Source organism: Onychostruthus taczanowskii, unplaced genomic scaffold (assembly GCF_017590055.1).
Source record: "Onychostruthus taczanowskii isolate IOZ18803 unplaced genomic scaffold, ASM1759005v1 scaffold18, whole genome shotgun sequence".
Classification (NCBI taxonomy): Eukaryota; Metazoa; Chordata; class Aves; order Passeriformes; family Passeridae; genus Onychostruthus; species Onychostruthus taczanowskii.
This window is the reverse complement of record NW_024499017.1, coordinates 6,589,211-6,616,439: the sequence shown is the minus strand read 5'-3', so window position 1 is coordinate 6,616,439 and position 27,229 is coordinate 6,589,211. Positions and strand designations below refer to the sequence as shown.

Genomic DNA, 27,229 nt, shown 5'->3' with positions numbered 1-27,229 from the left:
CAATTTCAACACAAGTCTGTGGCATAAACTCTGGTACTATGCTATTCACTGCTCGCAGCCTATAACCTCCAACAGCTCCAAAACCCTGCAAACAGGAACTGGTCCATTTGGGGGAATGAGAAAGCAGGAACTGAATCTGTAGACAGAATTCCATCAGTAACACCAACGACTTGAACGCCTGGTTACAGGAGAATTCTTCCAACATCAACAGCAGAAGGTAAGAGTTCAGCAAGACACACACACTGCTTAATTTCTACACAGCAGCTTCTCCTACAAACCTGCACACATTTTTCAACACCAGAAGTCTACAAGAATTCCTCGATCATGGAGTTTCTAGCAGTTCACAGGCTAAGCATTTGATTCATAAATACCCCATCGACAGGATGTTCTAAGAATTCCATTTCAAAGACCACTGTTGCTTTCCAAATTACTTCAGAGCTGCTGCCTTCCTCCCTGGGGGCTGTCAATTCTCAGGATAAACCACTGTGTCCCAGCTGGAGGTTTAAACATGTGATTTGGCACAGGACAAAGAACTCCCATTTGAAAACAAAACAGATTCCCTTAGTCCTATCTAAACGAAAACTCATTCCTACCTCTTAATACTTTTTAGCTCTTTCTTTCCATTGGCTTACATTTATATTAGAGTATGCATTTAAGTCTGTGTCAATAATAGTGACAAGTGCATTTTTGCTTGAAGTCTGTTTTGTTTAATGACTCTCTGCTGGAGCTTTTGAAATAAAAGGTTTGATTTACCAGAATTAAGTCAGTGAGTAAGACACATTCATCTAGGTTCAAACAATACATTTTTGGTTTAGAAAATATAGCAGTCTAGTTGAAATTAAGAGGACTAAATCCCTAGGGCACACTGAGGAGTGTTCTCAGTTAGAAAAAGATCTACATATTTTAATATGAAAAGATGTCTACTTAGCTCTGCACAATCTCAAGCAAAACATCAGGCTCCCCAGAGTTTTGAACAGATAGACATCATTTTGTATGCAGACACAAGACTTCAGAGATGCTTATTGCTGTACTAATTGCACCAGTCAGCTCCTTTCAGTGAGTAACAGAGACATTTTAATGACTCTGAAGAGCCACAGCTGGACTCGTTCTCCTACACATGCATTACAAGTTTTCTGCAGCTTCATGCAAACATCACAACCAGTTACGAAAACATGACATTTCAGTCCATGAACTCTACACTACTGTTTTTTTTTTATTTATCATGGATTCAGTTTGAGTTAGTCCATGAGAATTCCATTCTTATACACCAGTCCAGTCCTGACAGTTTTCTCAACTCTGTAGCATCTGAATTTTCACTGATACAAATGCAGTCACCAAGAGCTCAGAGGAGTTCAGGGAGCAAACTGGTGAGCAGTGTTAGAGCTCAGGATCACTCTAACAGATTTAACAGACTCTGAGGGGATGACAGCACATTTTCCTGGGCTTCTGTTTACTACTGCATGGCGACTCCGCAGCGCTGACTCACTGCTCCTCCAGCAAGAGTGCCAGGTAGGGAATGCTGGCTCTTAGCTCCCATCTGTCAACACAGCACAGCACACACCTACACCCAGATCATCCAACTGGAATAGTTTGGTGCAAATCCTACCCACTTCTGTCTCACAGGCAGATGAATCCCATAACCACAGGGCATTCCCATGCCAGCAATACCAAATGCTCCAAGCACACTTGATCTTTTTCTCTTGGAAGGTCTGTACAAAGCAGCTGGAAGCCTAATCTTTGTCTACAAGAGAGCTGAAAATACCCCTAAAACACACACATCCAATTTTAGCAAGAACTGACTGTCCCACAGAGACACAGTTGATTGTTTTGCTTCCCAAGGACTGTAAGATGGACTGGGATCTGCTTTCTACTCCTCAGCTGCTCAACTTCAAAGGCGACAATCTTCAACTACACACCAGTTTCTAGAATTTGTTTAGTGAAGTGCCTAGCAAAAATGTAGCCCCATGCTGTTGGGATTCTTTGTGGTTAACCTGTGGTACTGTACAGTAGCCCCTAGCAGTAGGTACACACCTGTGGTGATCAGCACCTCCACCACCAGCCACCTGTGGAAGAAAAAAAAAGGCTTGGTATTGGTAGTGAGTATCACCACGTACCAGCCAAGGTTAGTATTTGCTTTGAAGACTGCAGACCTGGGTGTTTCTTACAGAGGCCTTGCAGCACACACACACTGCAACATCGAGGCAGAGCTGGGCAACCCCACACTGCCAAGCGTGCCCTCAAGGGCACTTTAATGATTACATTCATGTTTGAAAATGTTCTGCACTCTTTCTGATTAAAACGCACTAAAATAATTTCTGAATTCCAAGACTTGGAACTTGGGGATCAGTTTCACAGAACTATAAGCTGTATTCAGTGAGCAGCACAGCTTAACACCTACAGATTCCAGCCTTTCTGAATCATGGAGATGATCATGCTGAAACCTGGAAAATTTGGAAGGTGGAAAGAAGAGAAGGCAATGAGACTGCTCCTGCTTCCTGCAGAACATCAGTGGTCCTTCACCTCCTGAAAAGTCAAAGTCTTCTTCTGGAACCCCAAGAGAAAAGATTTTAAAACTGTAAGGTGATGTCAGAAGCCTCCAGTCCTCCAAGGGAGAAAATCATACCAACTTCTTTTCCAGAATGCTGGAGAAAAGGTTTCTAACAAACTGGAATGCCTCTTTTCAGAAAACCAGGTTGTTTTTTTTTTTTAATATGGACTGTGGAAGTATTTTCCTTTTGACCCTTTTATTTCTTGGGGAGACATAAAGGCACTTTATGTTCAAATCTCCTCCCTTATTGCTTAGGCAGTGCATGAATCTCAGGACATGAGCACAGGAATTCATGGCAGGTCTCACATGGCAAGGTAAAGCCCACTGCAGGATTTGAAATTCCCACAGTTACTGGTTTCCTGGAAGACACACTACTCTGCTTAAATACAAGGTATCATGTCACCATAGCAGGCTAAGGCCTCTATTGCAACAATCTGGCCTTTCCCTGTGTATAAGCCTAGGGAAGCCTTTGTGAGAGTTATACAACTGCTTGGGAAATAATCCCTGAGACTGCCAGCACTCAGAAGAGATTCCCTACAAGCTTTTTAGGAGTTTCTGTGCAATTCTGCTCTCCCCTAAAGAGAAAGGCAGAAGGTACGTTTCCTCTTGTACATTAGTAATAGCAAGGCTATTATTTCAGATCATGAAATTAAAAAAAACCCAACAACCAACCAAACCCCCCAATCCAGTATATTTTGCCAACCTGAAATCTTAATCTTCCTGGAATCACAAATGTTCTACACACTGCTGGCTTTTGAATAGAGAGTATGTCCTACTCCAGAGTGGCTTTTTCACAGATATGCACAGAAGGAAGTAATAAAATACAAACACTGTTGCTGATTTATCATCTTTGTTCCATAATTTGTATCCCACTCTCTCACAAAGAGCTGATTACTGCAGTTGTCAGCACACACATGAAGAATAGTGAGTACACTCCAACAACAAGAATAGATGTCGCCTGCTGATGTTTGAGCAAGAACTTACGGGCAAAAACTTATGGGAAGTGGGAATGCATGAGAAGTTCAGCAGCTTCAGGCTGCAAATGTACAGCTGACACAGCATACTGGGTGATGGATGCAGCTGCAGGCAGCTGCTTCTTTGTCAAAAGAATGTGTGACAATACAAGGGGACCAGAGGGTGGGTGGCTTTATAAGACAAGCAGGTGGCTGCTGACTCAAACCACAATTTCTGAGGATGGCACACAAGCATCACACAGCATCATTCCTATCTCCTTGGCCAGAAAACAACAACAAACAAAACACACACAAAACCATTATGACCTCCCTATGCTTCAGGAAAATACTGCATACCTTCAACATGTCTCCTCACAGTCCATACAGCATTGGGGTTACCAGGCAGCTCTGAGACGGCCATTTCAGATACCTAAGAGTAAACAGGAAGAAGGCTCTTTTGCAAACAGATGTTTAGACTTAGTAGAGTAAGCAATCAAACCATGAGCAGTTTTTAAGCTTTCCCACAACTGGGCAGGAAAGCTAACAATTCCCAATTCTGATGCTCTCAGCCCGTGCCAGATGTGCTACAGGGCAAAATATGGTCAGCAATGATATGGCAACATTATTGCACTGGATGATCAGCTTTAAAACAATGTCATCCACCCCCAGCAGAGATCAGCAGCAGCTGGCAGACACCAGGAATGTTCCAGCTCAATACACTCAAGTATTAGAAGAGACAAAATGCAGGTTTTGTTGAAGTCAAGTAAACAAAAAGCCTTTGAGACTGTAAGAATAAACAATACAACAATACAACCCTTCTATTCCTCAAGAAGCAAGAGAAAGTAGCTCTCCAGACTACAGCAAAAGGAGAATCCTCTCATTCCAGCAACTTTATTTCAAGGATTTCCTCACACTGCCCTCATCTCTCAGGTTTTTCTTCTAAAGTGCTGGATGTCTTACCTCAAGTCCATGTCTTAAAACCCTCAGGGATGACCTGGGCCCACGACCACAAGCCACATACAACTGGGGTGTGTCTTCATTGGCCAAATCTGCTATCTGTGTGGAGAAAAAGCATCAAAACAACATCAATGGAACCAGAAAATTAAACTATACACACACACATATATATATACATATACATCACACTACTGCTTTAAGAATATTTTCTCAAACACCAAAAGCTGTGGAGATGCTATTGGGTGTTCCAGCTGCTGCCCTGAATGTTAAGTTTTACTGAAACTCTTTGCAAACAGCTGGTCTGATGGTCAACAGAGAAGCATCACAGAATCACTGGCTGACACTCTGTGTCAGGAATCAAAAGCTACCAGGCTAGGTAGCAATCTCAGGCAGATGTCTGAGAATTCTGCAGATTTGCCTCTCTATGAGTCTTTACCTGGAGCAGTATTTCTGGAAACCTGGAATAACACAGCTGGTGACTCCACTTACACATGTGGTAAACAGGAACCTGCTGATGGCAACATACCTGACAACACAGAATAGGAGACAAACTGTCCAACTCATCCACCAACACCAGGTTCTTCAGAGGTCGAGGCTGAAAAAAGAATGTGTCTCCTTCCTCAAGAGGCATGGCAGAAGAAAACTCTGGCTCCTCATCATCATCCCCCAGGTGAGCTATCTGGTACAGGTAACTTTAGACAGAAAAAAGCGTGTCAGCATGTTCAGAGCAAGGTTCATGCAGCCTTCTTCAAGTAAGGCTTGACCAGATATCCAGGTAGTGGGGAAGAAAGAAATCCAACCCTACATTATTCAGTTAATACTATTTGGCTTTAAGGATTGTCTTCTGGGTAACAAAATATTTTAAAATACTCAGAGACCTGCAAAGACAAAAAACCCCAAAACCCCTCCCCACAACCTCCCAGCTTCAGCTCCTCACATTTGCAGCTGTCACTGGCAAGGTATCTCAGAGTTTCAGTATTTTGTTTACCCTTGAGCCTTTTAGATATTCTTGTGTTTAAGCCAAAGCAGCAACTGACAGCTGAGGCCAAAAGCAAGGCCAATGGCTACGACTTCAACTCCACAGTTATCTATTTTATTGGAATACTCTCACTTCTTAAATTATACTATTTTTAACCACATTCCCTATTCCAATTTATGAGCCCAAACAACACAACAATCAAATAAAACTTCAGAGAAGAAAAAAAACCAAAAACAAACCACAACCAAAACAAAAATCCCACAGAAAGACAGACTGAGTTACTTCCTGGTTTTAATAAAGCTCGAATATGGCTTCCTCAATTCAGACTCAGTCCAGCAAACTGGCTGGGGCTCCCTCAGGTGGCTGACTGCAGATAGTCAGGAAAATCTCCATTCCTGTGAATCCCTCCCTCAGACACAGTTAAGTTAATCTTCAAAGGTGTGCATGACCCTTTAGAGTATTGAGAAGTCCAAAAATGAATTCAGAGAAAGCCCTCAATTACACATCTAGTAAGGAAAGGAACACAGCTACTAATAAGAAATCCTATTTACTTCCGAGTGGGCCATACACACAAAAATTCAAACCTATCAAACTAATTGAAAAGATAATTAATCTAGATATGTGATGAACCCTACACAAACAGCAAGTGCTCAATTTTTCCAAAAATCTGCTGCAACAGCAAGTAACCTTTTGTCCTCTGCACTTCATCATCTAATCTGAGTTCAAACAACAAGAAAATTCCCCCATTCATAGTCTAATCCAATTGTTCTTCTCAATCCCTCTGAACAAAGCACTAATTTACCCATTAAATCAGAGGTGTTGTCTTTCTGTGCACAGTAAGTTCAAGGGTCAGTCTGCAGGCCTGAAAAGAACCACTCTGTTTCAGGGGAAAAACACTGACGTAAAATTGTTTACTCACTGGTTTCCAAATTCAGATGCCACAAAGAGAAATCCTGTTTTCAGCACACACATGGCAGCAGCAACAGGAACAGTGTCAAAGTACTTCAGTCGAATCTCTGTTACCTGAAAGCAGATGAAGATGTGACTGTGATGGTAAAATACTGGAGCTCCATGTGTGTGATTTAATAACAACATCTGCCTAGCTATCTTCTCCAAAGAAATGAACAAGAGCAGGCCAGGCTTAACACATCAGTAGTTTGGGGCACCAGGTTATAATCACAAAATCCAACAGATCATTTGAACACACAAGCCAGGCTGCCTGTTTTATTCCAAGATTTTCTGCCTTTTGTAACACTGAGTCAATATGGAAAACAATAGCTGTAAAAATAGGAAGCTGCCTAAGAGAAAAGAAACTTGCTTCACTGAACACCACCAATTTTCCAGCATTAGAAAAACAACTGTCCTGAGCAAATTTCTAAATTTGATACAGTCACAACAGCTGTTGGTGAAACATCCAAGAACAATCTTCAGGCACTTGAACATCACAGAATCACAGAGGATTCTGAGTTGGAAGGGACTGACAAGGATTATCAAGTCCAACTCCTGGCTCCGCAGAGAGCAACCCCAAAAATCACACCATGTGTCTGAGATCATTGTCCAAACACTCCTTGAACTCTGGAAGGCTTGGTGCCTGCTACACAATCATCCCCTGTACCAAATATGACATGTTTAGATAGAGAAATTAACATTCAACATTTACTCAAAAACCCAACTAATCACACTGCAGCAGAGAACTTTTCAGAGCAGAATACTAAAACAAGCAGCAGCAAGCCACTGCAAGCCTGTTATTTCAACTCAAAGACCAGCTGTGCCAAGCTAGCTACCTCATCTTGCAAAAATATTGATTGCAGCATGTAAACACTCAATTAAGAGACGAGAGGGTACTTGCTGAAATCCAGGGAAGCTAAGTTCCACAGAATAAGTTAATTAACCTCTTCAGGAGGTTCATGGACCACAGTTTACATATTTTTAAAAATACCACCTCTAGAACATTTTAAGCTCAAGTAACTGCAGTTTAATTCTCACAGGATTTTGCAAACCTTGCACTGTGTCTCTTTATGAGTAATACCCACAGTGGTGACCAGTGTTAACTGTATTACTAATCACGTAAAGCACGTTCCCTTCCCAAACTCACAACAGTAAATAAGTAACTGACTAAGAACTCCTCTCAATTAATACTTCTCCATTCATGTGATGCTTACCATGTCTTCATCAGTCTCCAGAGTAATTTTGAAGATGTCTCCCTGCTCTGTCTGGGCCAGGAAGAAGAACATGGACTTGGTCTTATGTGTAGCAGAGCAGACAAAGATCATACCCCTCTCTGGGTCATCCAAGTCATTCTGTCAGGAAAGACAGTGGAGGTCATTGGTGGAATTACCTGACAAGCACAGAGGTGATTTCACTGACTGAAGTATTTCCATTTCACAGCTGCCTTAAGAGCTCCCGGAATGTAAGGAGGTTTTTAACACAAAGCACATCCCTTTGTTACAGCTGTAGTCACCCTCGGTACATCTCTGCCCCAGAAGGAAATACAGCTGTGGGACCTTGTGCCTAAGCATCATCCCTCATCTCTTTTACTTTCCTCTCCAGGCAACTCTCACATATCAAAGCCAAAAACACAGGAGAGGGCTGTAACCCAACACAGCTGGTTTTGAGCCCCTTGGCAGGTGTCCAAAGCACTATATTCCTAATACCAAGGGAAAGGAAGCAGCCTTAGATGCAACAGAGCAGATGTTGAATTCACCTGCAGCTACAACTGCCACTGTTCAGCATCTCAAGCAATCCTGTCTTGCACTGACAGTGCTGCCTGATCAGAGTCTTTGGAGTATCTCCAGTATAAATCTCAGAGAAGAGACATGAACCACACTCATCACTTCAGGCTGTGCCCACCTCCATCCTCCCTCCCAGATAACACACAGCCAGTGAGGCAGATAAGCCAACATGTTTTTAACTCCTTTTTTTCCTTACTTTACAACCTTCCTGATGCCCTTAACCTTGAAAGGCAAACTCCAAGCATTCATAATCTTAAAAAATTCTCACCCGTCTCCTGGGAATTGGGCATCTGATATCAGGCTGGTCACCAAAGTTTTTATAAGTAATATAGTTTTCAGAACAGATCAGCACCCCACTGGGGCCATCAGAACCACCAGGAACTGAAAGAAAAATATTAGGAGAAAAGCCTTTACCACAAACTTGACTGGGTGCCTGCAGAACATTTGGTTTTCTTTAAAGCAACAATACTCTCCACCACCCTGCATATATGAATCTGCTCTTATTGAGAGGACAAAAGACTGAGAACAGCTGCCTGTGCCACCATGAGAACAGGACAGATGGAACCAGGGGATCTGGAAAGATGCAGTTTCTGACAAATTGCTTAAGCTTTATCCCTCCTGGCTTATTGTTGTCTAGAAAGCCATGACACACTCAAAATACCATACTAGCAACTTATCAGTTAAACACAACCCCTGAGTTTCTGGCATGTTTGCTTTGTAGAAAAATCCATCAGATGGACTAACATCTTTAGTTAATAGAAGCATTTCTAAAACCATACTCTGTGATCTCAGTGTAACATACCATCAAACACATTCAGCACAATACTTTGTATCTGTCTCACAGCTGCCTGCAGGAGATAGAACAGGACAAGCATACAAAGAAGCTCTCCTAGCTCAGCACCTTTTGTGCTTGGAGAGAAACCTGCAGCAGCTTCCCTGGTTGAAGGTGTTGTATTGGCTTTGCACCCAACCTCTGCAAGTGGGCTTTCAGTCCATGGATTCATCTACTGCCTGTAGCAGATAGAATCCCATTAAAGAGAGTAAAATAGCACCTACGTGTTACTAAAACTAAGTTCTTTTGCACTACTACCAGCTAATTTCAGGAGCACTCTCAAACTGCAGCTGCTTCGATGAACACTTGTGTATTTCCATGTGTAAACCACCCCTCATTACCCGACTGCAAGGTCAATTAATTAATTTATACTAATGGCTCAGACTACAACTAAAACAACTCCTAAGATGTTGATAAAGAGTATTGACTGTGTTTTCCTAGGGAATGGGAACCAAGCAGACCCATGCTAAAACAACTCTGTGGGCAGTACCTGTTATGAGGAAGTTGCCATGCTCTTCCAGGGGCTCACTGTATTTCCTGACAACATGGTTCAAACCCAAGTCCAATTCATAAAACGTCAATGTCTGCTGTGTGTTGGCTGCAGCTTCACCTGTTGGATCATTGTCTGCTTCCTAAAACAGAACAGATCGAGGTGTCCTGAAATAAAGGGTTAAAATGAGGAGCAAAGCTGATGCGTTGGGAAACAGTTTTGAGTAGCAACAGAATGGGGACCAAAAGACTTGCTGGAAGCTGCACAAGAGAAGTTCAGACCAAGGAAATGGGCATATTTTCAGCTGAAAAGCAAAAACAATCAATCACCAAGACAGAAGAGACTTGCCTATTCTGGCTGAAGGCAAGACAAAAAGCCAGTAAGCCTGTAAAAAATGAAACTGTCCCAGACAGTAGAAGCAGCCAATATTCCCCAATGACAATGAAAAACAGAATAGGAACAACAAAGGTCAAAATACAGCCAAGACAGATGAAGTTCTTCTCACCTCATAATCCATTTCCAGACAAGCAAACATTGGGTTTTCAAACCCCACATCGACTCCCACCACGTGGTAGACCAAGGTATTGGCCTTGTGGGCTTCCAGTGGGGAGGAAATGGTGAGTCGAGCAGCAGCATCCCTGTTCAGGATATACACCAGCTTCTGCTTTTCAATGGCACCTGCAAGGAAAACAGCATGTGAAGCCCATTACTTGATTATCAAATCTGACCATACCTGCAGCCCAAAATCGAATTTTAACCTGGCAAGAGAATGTCAGCACTACTTCAGCTGAAGTCCACCACTGGTGTTTATCTCTGTGCCACCAATTAACCTCGACTGTCTAGTTTTAAATCTTTCAGATTGCAAGCACAAAATGACAACTTCATCCATTAAAGACAAAGCCTGACCCTTTGAGCTACATTCACCTGGCCCAATATTCCAACTAGTGGCTTGAGGCAGATCTACTCTCTCTTTTTACCACACAAGAGATGACAGACTGCAAGGAAGCAAAGACAAACAGAAAGAAGCATCCAGATGTTCTGCTATTTAAAGCCAGTTGGTATGACAACTTTTCCACAGAAATATTTTAACTAAGAAAATGTATCCTTGCTTGACATACAGCATCCACAACATAAAAAACTCCACTTAAATATCAACATGAATGGCACAACTGTGACTGTGCTACTTTCTCACCCAGGAAAACTACACATGTTAGAAAAGAAATCATATTACTGGTATTCCCAGTATAAAAACATACTGGCAAACTACCATCAGCACTGCACAGAGCTGCCTTCAGCAAACTGAGAAAGCTCCATACACCCCGTGCTAAATCATACCAAAAAATTCTCCCAAGTGTCCTTCTACCTGTGAAGCCTGATCAGAAATGCATCTGGCTGTCTCCATGAGACATCTCAGAGAAGAGACATGAACTCAGAACATCATTTCAGGCCATGGGAACTGACTGGCTACACTGCAGCACTGACACCTGCAATGCCATCCTCTCTCCCACACGCCACACCTCAGGGCTCTGCACCCTGATCTCTTTCCAACTTGTTTTGGTTCAGCACCACAATTTATTTGTGCAATTCCACCAGCATCAAGGAACAATTCTGAATGCCTGCGTTCTCCTTGACACGGCTCACGGCCCGAAACAATTATAATTCAAATTACACCCGGCAGAAACTTGCTCCAAAATAAACATCCACAAGCCAGGAGATAAAAATATTAAGAACACAAGCTGACAGAGGGACTTACTGATCATGACGGCGCGGCCCTTTGGGTCCACGGCCAAGTACTGGCCCGGGACGATTCTGCGACAGCCGCTCTTGCCGAAGGTTTCCTGGTGGATCTTCTCGAAGACGTTCTTGGAGGGCTGGTACTCCAGGATGACAATGCGGCCCGAGTCGCTGCCCACCACGATGTAGTCCTTGGTGCCCCCGGTCAGCCTGAAGGCCATGAGGGACCGGATGACTCCGAACACCTCCACGGTCAGCAGGGTGTGGACCTTCCCCGTGTTGGGGTCAGGGCGGAGCAGCTCCAGGATCTTGCCCCGGGAAACAACAATTTCTTGTTGTTTGGTTCCTGAAGAACCCAAAACACGACACAAGTTAGCAACAGAAGACACAACACGCTTCAACAAGCGAAGAAGGGGAAACTTCCAAATGCCAATTTTAGGACTACCATGGAGAAACAAAGAAACTTATTCACCACATTATGTACTTTGAACATCTTTTAACACATCAGGAAACTGGTCAGAACATTAGACTGATAAATAATCAAGCCACACTTCTCTCAATCTTTCCACAAGCTACCACAGCTCAACTAACACTTAAAAGCAAATCATAACACACCAGCAAAGAAACCCCAGAGGTACCAAAGCAAAGTGTAAAACACATCTTTTTTTCTTGTACTACCCAAAAAAACCCTCAAGCCAAGTCATACAGAGGGAGAAAATTACCTGAGAAATTGCCATGGATAGCAAAGCTAATGCCTGTGGCACGCTGCAACGTTAGGTTGTACAGAAACATGGTGGCAACGGATTTGCTTCAGCTTATCGTAGCTCCGGTAATGCTGCAACAAGTAACACAAAATAACAAACTTCTCAAAAGCAAAGCCTTTCGTCCAGCACGGAGAACCGCTGCCCTCCCACGTGTGCCCGGGTCACTTCACACAGGAGCCCGACTGCCACCCCGCTATTCGGTGTTTATCAGCGCGACGAGGCAAAAGGCTCTCCCAAGGTGTCCCGGGCGCCAGCTGCACTCCTTACTGCCGGGCGGCTGAGCAGGACGTCCAGTAATTACTGCTAATTAGTCACGGCTTTAGCTTTTCATGAACCAAGCGCAATTAGGGAAGCCCTCCGGGATCCCCGCGCCGTTACACATCTCTGGCGCCGCCGTTCCATTGAACGCGAGTGCCGCCACCCGCAGCTGCTCGGGGCCGATTCCTCTCCCTGCGGCTGAGGCGGGAGGGAACCCCAGCACCAACCGGCCGCCCGAGGCCGGGGAAACCGGCCCTCAGCTTTGCCGAGGCCCCGGCAGGGCACGGAGCCAGCGCCTCCCCGCGCTCTGCGGAGCGCCCGCCCCGGGAACCGGCCACAGGGCACTGCCCGGCCGCCCGCACCCCCCAGGCCCCGAGGGGTCTGCGACGCTCCCCCCTCCATAAACCAGGGTCCCGTTCCTGGCGCGGAGCCGCCGCCGGGCGGGCAGAGCTGCGCTCACCGTGCGGATGGCGGCGGATGCTGCTCCGGCCTAGGCGGGCGCGCCGCCGGCCTCCTCCGCCATCAGCGCCGCGCCTGCGCGCTGCCCTCCCGCGCCTTCTCCATGGGGCTTTCCGCGAGTCCGGCGCGCGCGCGCGCCGTGTGGTGAGGGAGGGTACACAATGAGGCGCCTGATTGATCGCGGCGCTATGGCAGCCGCCGCCTGCACCAAGAACCCCTCCAAGAAAACCCTCAGCCTTTTCCCAGCATGGAGATCTGGAGGAGCGTTAGCTTTCCTCGCTGCCGGGCGGAGCCGAGCCGCTCCAAGGCTCAGGCACCGCCTTTGACAGTCCCGCCGGGCCTCAGGGCGGTGTCGCCGCGTCAGCTGTGTGCCAAGATGGCGGCGGCCACGGCGCCGGGGCCGAAGGCGCCGCCGGGGGAGAGCGGCGGCCCCGCTGCCTCCGCCCTGTCCATGGAGCGCATCCAGTCGCTGACCGATCTGGCGGACCTGGAGGCCGCCTACAGCCGGCTGTGTGAGGAGGAGGTGTGTGGGGCCGGGCATGGGAAGCAGCGGGGCCCCGAGAAGCGGATACCTCGCTGTCGCTGTGCCCCTCATGGTTGCACACTCTCTGGAGGCGTTTGATACGGACTGAGCCGCCCCTGGGTCGGTGTAGCTCCGCGGATCTCTGAATCGCGAGCAGTCAGGAGATTTTGGGATGTCGTGCACTGGAAGCCCGGCCAGGGGAGGAGTTTGTGGGTTATCTGACTTAAAAGCGGTGTGATGAGGATTCCAAAACCGATGCTTTCAAATAGAAAAAAATAGATTTAGAGGATTAAAGAGAGCTTAGAAAGGATTTATTTGTCCTGTGAGCTCTTGGAAGCACGAATGCCTTGTGTCCTTGGCTTGGATGTAGGGTCTGTGATGAATTGCTGGTCTGGAGGAGAGCTGAAGTCACACAACACCTCCTTCATTTTTTTATTTCTTCAGAAAGTCGTGCAGGAAGAGCTGGATGCCCTCCTGGAGCAGCAAAGCACCATAGAGAATAAGATGGTTGCCCTTCATCGCATGGGGTTAGTGTTCCAGCCCCCCCTTCCTCCTCCTTGCTGCATGACCCAGATACTCCTTCCAGTGCTGTAGCACGTCCATTCTCAGAAAATGCCAGTTTGTGGTAGAGAACAGCAGTTGGATCCTCATCTCCAGGTGCCCAGTTCTTCTCTGCAGCACTGACATCTGTGCCCTGACCCATTTTGGGGGAGGCTCAGAAGCCTTTTGAAAGTGTCACCTCAGAGGCTGCCAGGTTTCAGCATCAATTGTTGATCAGGTGTCTTGTGCCAGGCTGTGTGCAGGTGTGAACAAATATTACTGCCTCTTCAGGGTGAACTCGTGCAGGCAGGCTGGGAAATCCTCCTGAACGGCCTCGTGTCCAGCAGCAGCTCTGAGGAAAGGTTTACAGCCTTCACCTCCTCTCCAGAAGCGGACAATGTCTGAGGGCCCCGTGGCTCGTTCATGCCCTGTGTGGGAGCAAGGCACAGTTGGTCCTGCAGCCAGTGTGTTCCTTTCTCCTGCCTTGCCCCCAGAGGAAGGCAGTGAAATGGGTCAGAGTGTTGTGACAGGCCCAGCTGTGTCTGGAGGCAGAGCCACGCTCTGCACAGCACGTGGCCGACGTGTGATCTCACGCTCCGTTCCGTGTGTTCCCAGCCCCAAGCTGCAGCTGATCGAGGGGGACGCCCAGCAGCTGGCAGGGATGATCACCTTCACCTGCAACCTGGCCGAGAACGTCAGCAGCAAAGTCCGCCAGCTCGACCTGGCCAAGGTAGCTGGGCTCAGGGGTTGGGGCTTGTCACCACCCAGCTGTGTTCTGTGCTCACAGCACACCAGACGTGCCCTGCCTTTGGTGGGCTGGAAACTGCTGTGCTTTTGATTTTAGCTGTGTGTTTCAGGGTCCCTGGGTATTGCATGGTGTAAGACTGGTGGAATGATAGAATGGTTTGGGCTGGAAGGGACCTTAAAGCTCCTCTCATTCCCAACTCTCCTGCAGTTGACATGGACACCTTTGACTAGACCAGGCTGCTCAGAGCTCCATCCAGCCTGGCCTTGAACACTTCCAGGAATGCTCCTCCATATAGCAGCTGGTTCTCCAGCATCCCCTTCTGTCCACACAGCTCTTGGTAGAATGCCCTGAATAGGGTGACTAGCAATGTTGGCAGCTACACGGTGCTAAGGACAGTGCAGATTGTCACCCAAGCCAGGTCAGGAACCTGGGCTGTTCTATTCCTTGTCTGGAGACAGGCTGAGGGGTGTCAATGCCAGCACTTGGCACAACTGCTCAGATCAAACAGATAATGTGTGGTGTCCTCTTTGGTCTCTGCCTGTTTGTTACAGAGAACTGTGGCCTCCAATTTGACATATGCTGTTCGCATATGCTGTTCATCCTGTGGAGCCACTGGTCTTAGCACTTTTTAAGTAGTGTGGGATTTTTGCTTACACAGTGGTTTTGCTGTATGGAGCAAGTATTGCTGTCTGGTTTTCCCTCACACTGTCTTCTGACAGTTCCCTCTCCCTGCTCCATCCCCCAGCTGGAAGCATTACTGGTTGCCTTTCTTTCAGAACCGGCTCTATCAGGCCATTCAGAGAGCTGATGACATCCTTGACCTGAAGTTCTGCATGGATGGAGTTCAGACAGCCCTGAGAAATGAAGACTATGAACAAGCAGCAGCTCATATCCATCGCTATCTGTCTCTGGACAAGTCCGTGATTGAGCTCAGTCGTCAGGGCAAGGAAGGTAAGCACTGTTTGTGAGGAGATGCTGATGAGCCACCTTTCCAATGGATATCTAGAGGTTGCTCATTTCCCATGGGTTGCCTCAGCCCAACAGACAAAGCAGAAAATCTAATGCTGGCCAGAGATCTTAGTATTTTATGGACTGACTTAGGGGTGAAGGTTTTTGAAGTGTTATTACACCAGAATGATCATAAATTGAAAAGGAAGTTCCTGGTACTCAGCTGTAATAGTATTTCAGGTGCTAACTAAGCAAAGGACAAAATGTTCAGGCCAGAAGAAGTGAGGGAGAAGGTTCTGTCAAGAATTCTTCTTGTGTCATGGTGTGCTACCAAGCAGAGCAACTGGAAATGAGGGAGTAAGTTCCTAGATTCCTAAGAGGAAAATCCCAGTGGATGTGTCGTCCTTCATGCAAAATCACAACATTACGTCATGCACCAACCTGTCTGTCTGTGCCTGCAGAGGAATTCCAGTGTGTCTTCTGCCTTCTCAGCTTGGGGCTGCACAGGGGAAAAAAGTATCCCTTAATACAGTATTAACATTGTACTGTCACTTTTCCATTTCTTTTTGTCTACATTACGTCATGCACCAACCTGTCTGTCTGTGCCTGCAGAGGAATTCCAGTGTGTCTTCTGCCTTCTCAGTTTGGGGCTGCACAGTGCTGGGGAAAAAAGTATCCTTTAATACAGTATTAACATTGTGCTGTCACTTTTCCCTTTCTTTTTGTCCTTTTGACCAGGGGGAATAATTGATGCCAACCTGAAACTCCTGCAGGAAGCAGAGCAGCGTCTGAAGACAATTGTTACAGAGAAATTTGACACAGCTATGAAGCAGGGAGACCTGCCCCAGGTGGAACGGTTCTTCAAGATCTTTCCTCTGCTAGGCTTACATGAAGATGGGCTGAGCAAGTTCTCTGAGTACCTCTGCAAGCAGGTAACAGGCTCTGTGACACCCAGGGGAAAACAAAACCCAGTCTCTGTCAACAGATGTCGTGGATGGAGGTTTTGGCAGTGGCTTGTTCACCTTAAAAAATAGCACTGGCCTTAGTCCATATCTCTCCCTGCATTTGCATGCTGGGATGGGCTTTCTGGTGTCTGTGTCTTGCTTTCTACACTTGCCTAAAAATTATCCAGTGAGCCTGGAAAGAGAAGAACAAATTTCTGCCTAGCCTTGAGCTTTCCGCAAGAGAGGAAAGGATCCCTGTTCAGAGGAGGAGCAGCAGCAATAGCTCTTGCATTGGGAAGGCCAGTGAAAGCTCTCTAGGGCAAGGACAGAGGATCTGTGGGTTGAGGAATACTTTCTGTGTTCAGCTGACTGGTCCTGTTGCCATGCAGGTGGCCAAAAAAGCAGAAGAGAACCTGCAGCTGGTGATGGGGACAGACATGAGTGACCGTCGAGCTGCTGTCATCTTTGCAGACACCCTGACACTCCTCTTCGAAGGTAATCTGCCTTTCCTCCTTCCTGATTGACTGCAAATAGTCCATGGTGAGACCGTCCATCAATTTAAATGCTTTTAATTTTGGCTCACAAAATGCCTCATTCTCCTTTGAGCTACAGGTGTCTCACTCGAGGGACAGGGACACAAGCAGTAGGATTTATTCTAACCAGGAGAGGGCATCACAATAAGCAATTTTCCTATGTACATCTTGTACAGGCACAAAGTGCATTTGCAAAGGATTTGTTGGCTTCCTTCAGGAATCAGACTCTTCCTGTTCTCTGCATCCTCAAAACAAATGGGTATTCCCTGGAGGTTTCTTCAGGCTTACAACTCTCCAGACAAACAAATCAGATCCCTTAGGGATGAGCAGCTGTTGGTGCCTCTAGGCCTGGCTCTTCAAGAAGCTACATGGGAACTTGAAAGCAGAGAAGGAAGGGGGAGAAGGGAATATGAATGCTCTGTGGGAATGCCACAGACAGTACTTGAGAACCCATGGTGATTAACCACCTTCTCTATGAAATCTGCTCTAGTTCCAGGCTGCACCCCTGCCAAGTTACTCTCCCAGGCTGGCACCAGTAGAGCTTTCTTGGCAGTAGTGTTAAAAGCAGGGGGAGCATTGCTAACTGTTAGAGTAGAGCATTTGTGAGAAGAAGGCAATATTGTAGAGTTACTTCCTTGGAGATGGGCTTTTCCTCCAAGGAGTTCTTGCCTTTGCTAATGCTTGCTCTCTGCAGCAACTGCGTGCCCAAGAGCTGTCCCTGGGCAGATTTTTCCCTGTAGCCTTGGCAGGTGCTAAAAGCTGGGGCTGTGTTTGGGGGGCAGTTGTGCCCCAGTTGTGTGGCTTTGTCCTGGGGAAGCTTCATATCTTGTATCTTGCTGGGCTGAAGGGCAGCTGGCACACAGGGCATGGCAGGAGTTCTATTTAGGGACAGGAGATGGCTTCTGCTCCGGGAGATTTGTACTCTATCTGTGGAGTGAATGATCCTTTTTTTAGGTCTGGTCTGTGGACCTGTGTAGCTGTGCTGTGCTCTGGGAACTGCTGGTTGAGTGTCTCTCCTCTCCCTCAGGGATTGCTCGCATTGTGGAGACCCACCAGCCCATCGTGGAGACCTACTATGGACCAGGGAGGCTCTACACCCTCATCAAGCACCTGCAGGTGGAGTGTGACCGGCAGGTGGAGAAGGTGGTGGACAGGTTCATCAAGGAGAGGGACTATCACAGGCAGGTGAGAGCAGTGTGAGGCTGCCTTGTGCAGCCAGCTGTGCCCTCCATCCAGTTCTGTGGGGCTCCCACTGCCATGGAGGCAGCAGGGTTTGACCTTGTGTATGAGAGAATCCTTGCTTTACTCCTCATTTACCCTGATAGCTGAAAGGGTTCACTCTGTAACAGTGCTTTCTGATGCAGAGAAGGATTCATTTGGAGCATGGTAAATGCACCCTGGGCACTCTTTGCTGTGCAGGTCTGTAGGGTGCTTTCAGTACACCTTCCCCACTGTCTTGTTCCTGCTTAGATGGAGGGCTGCTGTTACTGTCTGTGGTGACATGCCTGAGTGCCTCTGGTCAAGTCCCATCCCACCACCCTTCCTGGAGGGATGAGCTCTGCCTTGGAGGAGAAGGAAGTGAACTTATGTGATTCCCTTCTCTGGCAGTGCTTCCTGCAAAGCTTTCCTGTTACCCCCAGAGAGTACATGTCATCAGCAAAGACTCCCTTTCTTTTGTGATTGCAGTTCCAGCAAGTCCAGAATAGCATGATGAGGAGTTCTTCTGCAGAGAAGATTGAGCCAAGGTACAAAGAAAAGCTCTTTATGCTCTCTAACCTTTCACTCTTGAGTTGTTATTAACACTACTTAACATTTAGATAACTCTCCCACTCTTCCAGAAGCTTTGTGGGTATTAATTTTAAAAATCCAATTGTTAGGTGCCCTTCACTGCCCTTCTAAAAAGGAAGCTTCTGTAGTGGGGCTTTATTTTGCTTAGTCATTAATTCTAAGCCTTGGCTCTAAGCATTCCTGGAGGGTTGTTGATATCACTGCACATGAAGGACTGAAATTTTAACTGCCTGTGCCCACTACCCTTTCATGGCCAGAGTACAGTCCTTGGAGCCCACAAAACAGAGCAGCTCTCTTGACAGATAATTTATGACAGAAACAGGAATAAATATTTGGATCTTACCTCATCTGTACTGCTGCTGCAGCAGCTTCATACCATCAGTTACTTGACAACCAACTGCAGTGCTTTCAATCTCCCTCTTTTTCTTCTTATTGTAAATATTTACATAACCCTTTAACAAGGCCATTTGAAAGTGTACCCAGCCGTTCTGGGACTGCCTGACTTAGATACATGCCTTGAAAGAGAACAGGTTCCTCAAGGAAGATCTGTCTGTGAGCCTGCATAATTAATATTTCAGCAGTAATATCTACTTACTATTTCCTCTGAGTAACTCTGCATACATCCTGGTTTTCTGATTTTTTCTTTATTTTTCATCTCTAAAATAAAGGTGATGTTTCCTTCTCCTGCTTGTGCACCATGAGGCTTCAAGCAGGATTTGTAAAATTCTTCTGTGCACACTGATGAAAAAGCTGATGTGTCAGTCATTCTTTTTTCAGTCATCTCTCATCTGAACACTGTGTTCTGCATTGTAACATGCTTTTTTTTTTGTCTCACATTTCCTGAGCTGTTGAGCTTAAACAGATTCTTCATCATCTTCATGAGTTTGTCTCACATTTCCTGAGCTGTTGAGCTTAAACAGATTCTTCATCAACTTCAGAAAAACACATGTGTTCAAAACACATATGTGGAGATGGCAGGGACCAGGCATTTCTAACACTGGCTACATAGGCCTCATGGAATTGTAGCAAAACTGAGGCAGGGAAGGACTGATGAAGATCTTCAGTCAAACCTCCCACTCAAAACAGGGCTCAATTTGAAGTTAAATCAGGTTGCTTTGAGTCTTGCAGTCCTTACCACTGTGATTTCAACGTGGATGTCCTCACATCTATGAGGAAACAGAGGGGGAGTGTTGCTGAATTTTAGAGTAGAGTTTGTGAGAAAAAACCAATATTGTAGAGATACCTCCTGGGGCAGATTTTGATTGTGTGTGTGCATGCTTTGCACATACCAGTTATTCTGCTGAGCTTTGCCACTCAGCGGCACAGATGGGAAGGGGCAGTACTGATTTCATAGTAAGGGAACAGAGAACACACTACTTCACTGAATTAAATTAGTGCCTCTCCTTTTGTAGTCTTGCTATCTTGATTCTTGCTATTTCTTCCAGGGAGCTTGACCCCATTTTAACAGAAGTCACACTGATGAATGCCCGCAGTGAGCTCTACCTGAGGTTCATCAAGAGACGAATAATAGCTGATTTTGAGGTGGGAGATGCCATGGCCTCAGAGGAGGTAAAGCAAGGTAACACCTTGAGTACCAGTACTCATAGGCTCTGTTTATCAAAGCCAGAAATAGAGATATACCTGAGTTAGTGGCAGAACAGAGTGACACAGGGTCTGCAAAGACACTTTGGGAGTGCTCTGTGGAAGACAATTGTGTAGCCTAGACTTTCCAAACTTGTTTTCAGCACTGGTTGTTCCCTCTAACAGGAAAATCAACATTAAGAATGATTGTAGAATATAACAGAGTAAAGTCCCCAAAGAGAGGAAGAGCCATTTGGTCACTGCAGGCACAAATCCTAAAGGTGGGGGCCACAAAAAAAAAAAGGCTCAAGGTTTTGGTACTCTGTAGAGCTCTGGAAATCATCTTTAGTCACCTGCAAAATCCAGCTCAGCAATTTCAGCTCCACAGTTGAGGCTTGTGATCTGTTTTAGGCTGGGCTTGGCAGGTGTGTGTCTGTTGGGTGCCATGAGACAAGCAGCAAGGGGACTTCATGGAGCTGCCTCCTGGCCCTGGGTTCCTGCTGATGGGTCTGTCTTTTGTTCCACAGAGCATCAAAAATACCTGGACAAGCTCCTCAACAACTGTCTGCTGAGCTGCACCATGCAAGAGCTCATTGGCTACTACATCACCATGGAGGAATACTTCATGAGGGAGACTGTAAACAAGGTGGGGGAAAACCTCTTAGATGCTTTTCTGTGTGTGCTCCTCAGTCCTCTGGTGAGCATTCCAAGGGAGGGATATGTATACATGGCAAATCTGCAGTTCTTGGGAAAGTCTTTTGTTTCCCTTGGCTTTGAAAAGCAAGTGGTTGTTTCTGAACTTTGACTTCAGACATACCCCAGGTATCCTCCAGGTCTATGGGCTACTGCAAAGTGGTTTGAGTGGTGCCAGCCACACTCAGTTCCACTCAGGGGGAAGTGGGCAGATGGGCAGTTTGGTCTCTCAGCACTGCTGGGGCAGTGTTGCTCAGTGAGCTCAGGGCACTGAGACAGCTTTCTTTGCAGGCTGTTGCCATGGATAGCTATGAGAAGGGCCAGCTCACCTCCAGCATGGTTGATGATGTGTTTTATATAGTGAAGAAGTGCATTGGGCGTGCTCTGTCCAGCTCCAGCATAGACTGTCTCTGTGCTATGATCAACCACTCCACCACTGAGCTGGAGTCTGACTTCAGGTAATGGAAACACACCAGGTTCACTGTAATGTGCCTCCACCTCACGTTCTGCAAACAGTGGTTGTTGTCAGATGGTCTTCCTTGTGTTCTTTGCCTTTGAACCTCTGGCTTGTCATCTCCGTGGAAGATCCTCGTAGGAAGCAGTAGCAGATGTGGGAAGCTGCATCTGGGCATCTTTTCTCACAGTGGTGGTAATCCACTTGTAGGATGAATAGAGAAAAGTACCTCACGGCCCAAAATCCCTATGAGATGGAGTTACCTTGTAGCACCCTGCTTGAGGGTACCTGATCACCCCTAGTTGTTCTCTGGGTTACTTGATGACTCAAACTTGGGTGAGACTGCAGAAATTGTCCTGCTATTTTTCACTCCATTGTGGGAGTGAGGAACCGTGTCTGAAGACAGCAGGCAGCTGCAGACAGGATATTCAGGAAAGCTCAAAAACTGGTTGGCTATGTTTTTCTTTCAGCATTCTGATGCTGTCAGGAGATACTTGCCAGCCTTTTTTTCCCCTTTGAAGTTCCACTCCCTTGTTCAGGTCAGATCTTAGACAGAATGCTTTCCCCAGGCACAGAGCATAATTTTCTTTTTGCTTGCTCTAAACCCTGGTGTGTTCTGCTTGCCTGCAGGGAGGTTCTGTACAACAAGCTGAAGCAAGGCTTCCCAGCCACGACCTTCCAGGACTTCCAGAGAGGGGTGACCAGTGCTGTGAACATCATGCACAGCAGCCTGCAGCAGGGCAAGTTCGACACCAAGGGCATTGAAAGCACGGATGAGGCCAAGCAGTCCTTTCTGGTGGGTTTGGTGGCTCTTCTGGTGTAGAAGGATGATGAAGAAAAACAGTAAACTGTCTTGAACTCTGTACTAGCTGGGGGTTCAGCACATGTGGGCCATTGCTGGAGTTTAGCTTCATGCAGCTCGGTGAATCTGCAGTGCTTTGATCTCACAGTAGCAGCTCTGTCCCTTAACTACTTGCATTTCAGTCCATACTGTTAGCAGGGCATGGATTAAATGTGTGGATTTTGGGATGAGGTGCTGGGAAATTCCATTTAATCCAGCTTGGGTTTGTTTTTGGTTTTTTTCAGGTGACCTTAAACAATGTGGAAGTCTGCAGTGAAAACATCATGACCCTAAAGAAGACTTTGGAGGTGCAGTCTGTATTCTTTACTGATTTTTCCTCAGTCAGATTTGTAATATCCTCCCTTGGCGGAGGCAGGGGTCAAATAAACCATCTGGACTTTGATATGCCCGAGTTCCTGAGGTCTTTGTCCACCAGCCTTAGGGAAGGAATTTTGAGCTGGCAGAGCAATTTCCGGCTGTTTGTAGCAGCCAGAAATACCAGTTCCTCCAGCCTGACTAAGCTGGTGCAGGAATAACCTGTGCATCATGGAGAGTCTGCAGTTCTCTGCCTTTGTAGGAGCAAGAGTTGGGCTCCTGTCCTATCCCACGTGCTGGTGGGCAGCCAGAGCTCAGCAACACAAAGGAATAAAAACTGCCCAGGTTATTAATTTGCAGCTTGCTCATGGATCTCTTCCCTGCAGAGTGACTGCAGCAAACTACTTAGCCAAGGATTCGGGGGTGAGCAAGCCCAGGCCAAGATTGAGAGCTGCCTCTTGGACATGGCTGCTGTCTCCAACAAATTCCGTGACCTGCTGCAGGTGAGTGTCTTTCCAAACTGCTGCCTGCCAACACTGGGTGCTGGTGCCTTCAGGGAGAACTCTGGCAGGAATCACTTCAGCCTAGGGCCAGGCCATGTCTGACTCCAGGAGTGCTGGGTAGGCTGCAGGAGGGAGCAAATCAGTCAGCTTTGAGTCATGGAAACAGCCCCAGCCCGTTTACACAGCCACACCAGCTGGCAGCTGCATAAAAAGCACTGGAAGCAGCTGCAGAACCAGAAGGAATGTTGCTTCATTTGTCTTCACTCAGCATGGACTTGCAGTTGGTTCAGCACTTTCAGGAAAAGAAATATTAATAGCATTTCCATCTCCTCCATTCTCCCTCGTGGCACAGCACACTGTCAAGTTGTCCACAGCCTCACTAAGTAATGCTGAAGACAGGCTGTTGGTAGAGAAGGGCTGCCCTTTTCTCAGATTTCTCCTTTCCCAAATGCAAATAGCCCTCAGCATGGAGCAGAGGACTCTCTGGCTAAATCCAGTTTCCTGTGGCATGCTGGGGCCTGCTGTCCTAAAATGTCACAGTGGTCTCTAGCTGGGAGAGAAGCAGGAAGACCTAGTACCTCATGTGGAAAGAAACCAAGCAAAGGAGAATATTTTGAACCAGGTTTGCCTTTGTACTTCACAGAGGGGTCAGATTATTTTTTGTTTGGCTTTGCAGTTCAGCACAGGTAGATGCCTTCAGTTCAGCACTGCCAGCAAACCCTCTGGGGGACTTTGGTCAGTATTGAAAGCAACAAGCTTATCAGTAAGGAGTAAAACTCTCCAGTCTCACTGGTTTTAAAAGTGGCTGCAAAGCAATCTAGAGGCTGAGGAGGAAGCTCCTGTGCTGCCTTAGTCACACACACACACTGAATTTGCCTCAGAAAAGGACAATTGCCAGCAGGGCCTTCTCAGAAATGCCAGTTTTAGTTAAAATCTTCTATCAAATGCCAGTCAGAATTGGTACTGACACAGTTTCATACTGAGTTAGCTTTCGTGACACCTTGCTGAGCCAAAGAGGGGTGGCTGGCAGGAGAGGGCTTTAAGAGCTCTCATCACAGGGGACAGAACAGCCTTTGCTGACAGCCTGCTGCTCAGGGGAGATGGCATGTGCTGGGGTTATGATTAATTCAGGGAACTAACTGTGGTTACAGCTTTTATCTTCCTTTTAGATTCTCCTACTGAGCTAAGCTGCAGTGGAGGTGGGAGGCATCAGTTGAGTTCAGTCACAATGCCCTGGCTGGTGCTGAGTGAAAAAATGCAGTTTGCATTTTTTCCTACCTCGGGTGCTTCGCTCCTGCCAGGAAATCTGTGTGGTATGGGGTGGGGAAGCACAAGCCCTTCAGACCACTCTACAAGTCAGCACAACAGCAGCTTCTGGGCCAACATCCTTCCTCCTCTTCTTGTCATGGTCCTCAGAGCCTTCCGGCACCAGAAGAGTGTGGGATCTGGGCCTTCTGGTTGCAGTTTCCTGTGCAAGTCTGTGGGCCAGTTTCCCAAGCTGGGAAGCAGCATCAAGACAGCCTGTTTGTAAAGATTTTGTGCCTCACTGTCCTTTCTTCTTGCTGTCTCACTCAGGAAGGTCTCAATGAGCTCAACAGCACAGCCATCAAACCCCAGGTGAAGCCGTGGATCAACTTATTCCTCTCTGTCTCCCACAACATCGAGGAGGTGAGGCTCAGTGTTCTCTGCTTCCAGCTGTACTTGAGCACTCTCTGTCTTCTGCTCTGCAGCACAGTCAGAGAAACCACTGTTTCCTTCCCCTCACTTATCTGCTGTTTCCTTGGCACGGAGCATCAGTAAAATACCCAGATCTTGCTCTGCAGCCAAGCCTGGAAAGGGACATTTGGCTACAGAGGAGCAGAAGGGATGAAGTGCTGCTCCAGGAGGGACCTCCCTTCCTGTCCTGTGGGCTGTTGGCTGTTGTTTACTTCAGGCCACATAAACAACCCTTTCTGCATTTCACTGTCAGGAGGAGTTCAGTGACTATGAGGCCAATGATCCCTGGGTCCAGCAGTTCATCGTCAATCTGGAACAGCAGATGACAGAGTTCAAGGTGAGAGGAGGAGGTGGCAGCCTGCCAGGCTTTGGCCAGACCTCCACGTGGCATCCTCCAGCTCTTTCCTTGCTTGGCAAGCAGAGATGTCCTCCAGTGCCTTGCATGGCTCTTAGGGATCCAGTCAGCCCCTTCTCCTGCAAGTCCTTATTTGTAAGCTTTCCTAGCCTTGGGCTTTAGGGACCTCTGCTCAGTTTTTCCTGACAAGAATGACACAGGTTTCTGCTTCCAGGCTGGACTGTCTCCAGTGATTTATGATACTCTCACTGGTCTTATGACCAGTCTCATAGCCATTGAACTGGAGAAAGTGCTGCTCAAATCCACCTTCAGCAGGGTAAGCAAAACACTCCTCTACCATATAGTCTGTCTTGACTGCAAACCCTGAATAAAGGATGGGGCAAGGCAGATGCAAATATTACCCTCTACCCTCAAATATTACCCTATAAGAAACTCTCCAACCACCAGTGACCAGCTCAGGGATGCCTTTACATCAGCACCCACAGGGACAAAGTGGGTTTGGTGATGGGACTGAGAAGAGCTGGCACCAATGAGGGGACTGGGTTTTAAGGTGGGTCTAAACATAAGCCACTTAAACTTGCAGTAGATGGTTTAACTGGGACCTGCCTGCTAAGAGACCTCCCCCTGCCTCCCTGTGATTTTAATTGGTGTCTTGGCACAAGCCCATGGTCTGCTTGGAGAGTTAACAGATCTGCCTCTGTGCCCGCAGCTCGGTGGTCTGCAGTTCGACAAGGAGCTGAGGTCCCTCATAGCCTATCTCACCACAGTCACCACATGGACTATCCGTGACAAGTTTGCCCGTCTTTCCCAAATGGCCACCATCCTCAACCTGGAAAGGGTGAGCTGCACTAGGTCTGCTTCTGCTGGGGAGTGTGGGAACACCACTGCACTGCACGTGGCTTTACTCAGTTCATCCAGGTGTCATCACACCTACAGGCTGCGGAGAACCTGGAGAAGTTTCCCGGTGTCTGATGGTGCTGGAGTTCGAACTTACCTGTGAGGACAGTTTGTGCTGAGCCATCTCCTACAGCTCCCCTCTTTTTTCCAGGTGACAGAGATTCTGGATTACTGGGGTCCAAACTCAGGTCCGCTCACCTGGCGCCTTACTCCCGCCGAGGTCCGGCAGGTGCTGGCTCTCCGCATCGACTTCCGCAGTGAGGATATCAAGCGGCTGCGCCTGTAGCTGGTCGGTGCTTGGATCAGCACCATGCTGGAGCTAAGGGTAGGAATGTTGCAGTCCTGGAGCCTGCCCACATCCTGTCCTGGGGCTGTATGATGGCGTGGCAATAGGAAGATGTCTGCCCTTCTGCTTGCATTCCTTGGAGCAAAAGGTTTTCCTGGGCCCGGTGAGAAGACCTGCCATCCTTCTGTGGGAGCAGAAACAAGGCACCAGAGGAATCTCATGCTGAGAGCAGGATGATGCTGTTTCTCAGAACACAGGCCAGTGCCTGCTCCTGACTCCCTGTGCTCTGCTGCCCTGCAAGAGGCCAGGACAGGTGGGGTTCAAATATGGGTCTGCTGCTGCAGCTGTGTTCCCTCTGTGCCCCCAGTTTAAGGGTCAGCTTCTGGAATCACAAATGCTGAGCCCTGGCTCTCTCCTGGTGGTGATGGGAACTGTTCTGTGGAAGGGAAAAGGAGTGATTTCCTTGGGAAGGTGCTTGGAAAATCAGTAGAAAGCCTGTGAATGAAGTGGGGCTGTGTCCCTGCTGGCTGTGTACAGCTACTCTGTAAATAAACCTTGCTTGGTTGAGTTGCAGTCTCCAGTGGTGTGTTCAGCTGTGGGCCTGGAGGGAGCTGGAGAGATGTGGTACAAGAGCTCTGCTCCAGTTCTTCTCTTCTAGCCTGTGCCAGGGCATCCAGAGGCTCTTCCTTGTCTTGCCTGGCTGCCTCCTGTGGCTGCTGTCCTGCACTGTCTCCCTCAGCCAGGGCCATGGAAGGGGAAGACCCACCCATGCATGCAGGTTCTGCCATTCCCACCCCTGGAAAAGCTTTTCCCGTGCAATGCTGGGCCTTTGCTATCCTGTAAAGAGAGAGCAGCCCT

At 47.3% G+C, this 27,229-nt stretch overlaps 2 protein-coding genes and 2 non-coding genes across 4 annotated transcripts in view; 1 reads left to right on the top strand and 3 right to left on the bottom strand.

Moving 5' to 3' along the window:
- The window catches only part of SF3B3 (splicing factor 3b subunit 3), a 28,928-nt gene extending 16,098 nt beyond the window's left edge, over positions 1 to 12,830 (bottom strand). The window contains exons 1-11 of the mRNA XM_041400989.1: positions 12,708 to 12,830; positions 11,948 to 12,060; positions 11,245 to 11,571; positions 9,997 to 10,169; positions 9,492 to 9,633; positions 8,438 to 8,550; positions 7,600 to 7,737; positions 6,357 to 6,460; positions 4,985 to 5,150; positions 4,462 to 4,557; positions 3,859 to 3,931 (exon numbers count right to left, since the gene is read on the bottom strand). Of these exons, the coding sequence (XP_041256923.1) occupies positions 3,859 to 3,931; positions 4,462 to 4,557; positions 4,985 to 5,150; positions 6,357 to 6,460; positions 7,600 to 7,737; positions 8,438 to 8,550; positions 9,492 to 9,633; positions 9,997 to 10,169; positions 11,245 to 11,571; positions 11,948 to 12,017 (1,402 nt within the window). The 5' untranslated portion in view covers positions 12,018 to 12,060; positions 12,708 to 12,830. The remainder of the gene's footprint in view (positions 1 to 3,858; positions 3,932 to 4,461; positions 4,558 to 4,984; positions 5,151 to 6,356; positions 6,461 to 7,599; positions 7,738 to 8,437; positions 8,551 to 9,491; positions 9,634 to 9,996; positions 10,170 to 11,244; positions 11,572 to 11,947; positions 12,061 to 12,707) is intronic.
- On the bottom strand, positions 8,201 to 8,280 carry LOC121334096. The gene has a single exon (XR_005952407.1). It is a non-coding gene; the product is annotated as a small nucleolar RNA SNORD111 (small nucleolar RNA).
- Positions 10,860 to 10,941, bottom strand: LOC121334093. Its single transcript, XR_005952404.1, has one exon. It is a non-coding gene; the product is annotated as a small nucleolar RNA SNORD111 (small nucleolar RNA).
- On the top strand, positions 12,805 to 26,938 carry COG4 (component of oligomeric golgi complex 4). The gene is made up of 19 exons (XM_041400995.1): positions 12,805 to 13,229; positions 13,674 to 13,756; positions 14,385 to 14,499; positions 15,294 to 15,468; positions 16,204 to 16,397; positions 16,799 to 16,904; positions 17,970 to 18,127; positions 18,629 to 18,687; positions 20,176 to 20,309; positions 20,839 to 20,957; positions 21,296 to 21,462; positions 22,089 to 22,254; positions 22,545 to 22,607; positions 23,001 to 23,117; positions 24,693 to 24,785; positions 25,087 to 25,170; positions 25,403 to 25,504; positions 25,898 to 26,026; positions 26,237 to 26,938. Exons 1-19 carry the CDS (start codon positions 12,954 to 12,956, stop codon positions 26,369 to 26,371), a joined length of 2,475 nt encoding a protein of 824 aa, XP_041256929.1. The 5' UTR covers positions 12,805 to 12,953; the 3' UTR covers positions 26,372 to 26,938.
- The last annotated feature ends 291 nt before the right edge of the window (positions 26,939 to 27,229 follow it).

What these genes read in the sequence shown, in the direction of transcription:
- COG4 (XM_041400995.1), top strand. Translation starts at nt 12,954, where the DNA reads ATGGAGATCTGGAGGAGCGTTAGCTTTCCTCGCTGCCGGGCGGAGCCG. An exon ending in GCCAGCTCGACCTGGCCAAG is followed by an intron (nt 14,500 to 15,293) that starts GTAGCTGGGCTC and finishes CCTTTCTTTCAG; the next exon opens with AACCGGCTCTATCAGGCCAT. An exon ending in CCATCCTCAACCTGGAAAGG is followed by an intron (nt 26,027 to 26,236) that starts GTGAGCTGCACT and finishes TCTTTTTTCCAG; the next exon opens with GTGACAGAGATTCTGGATTA.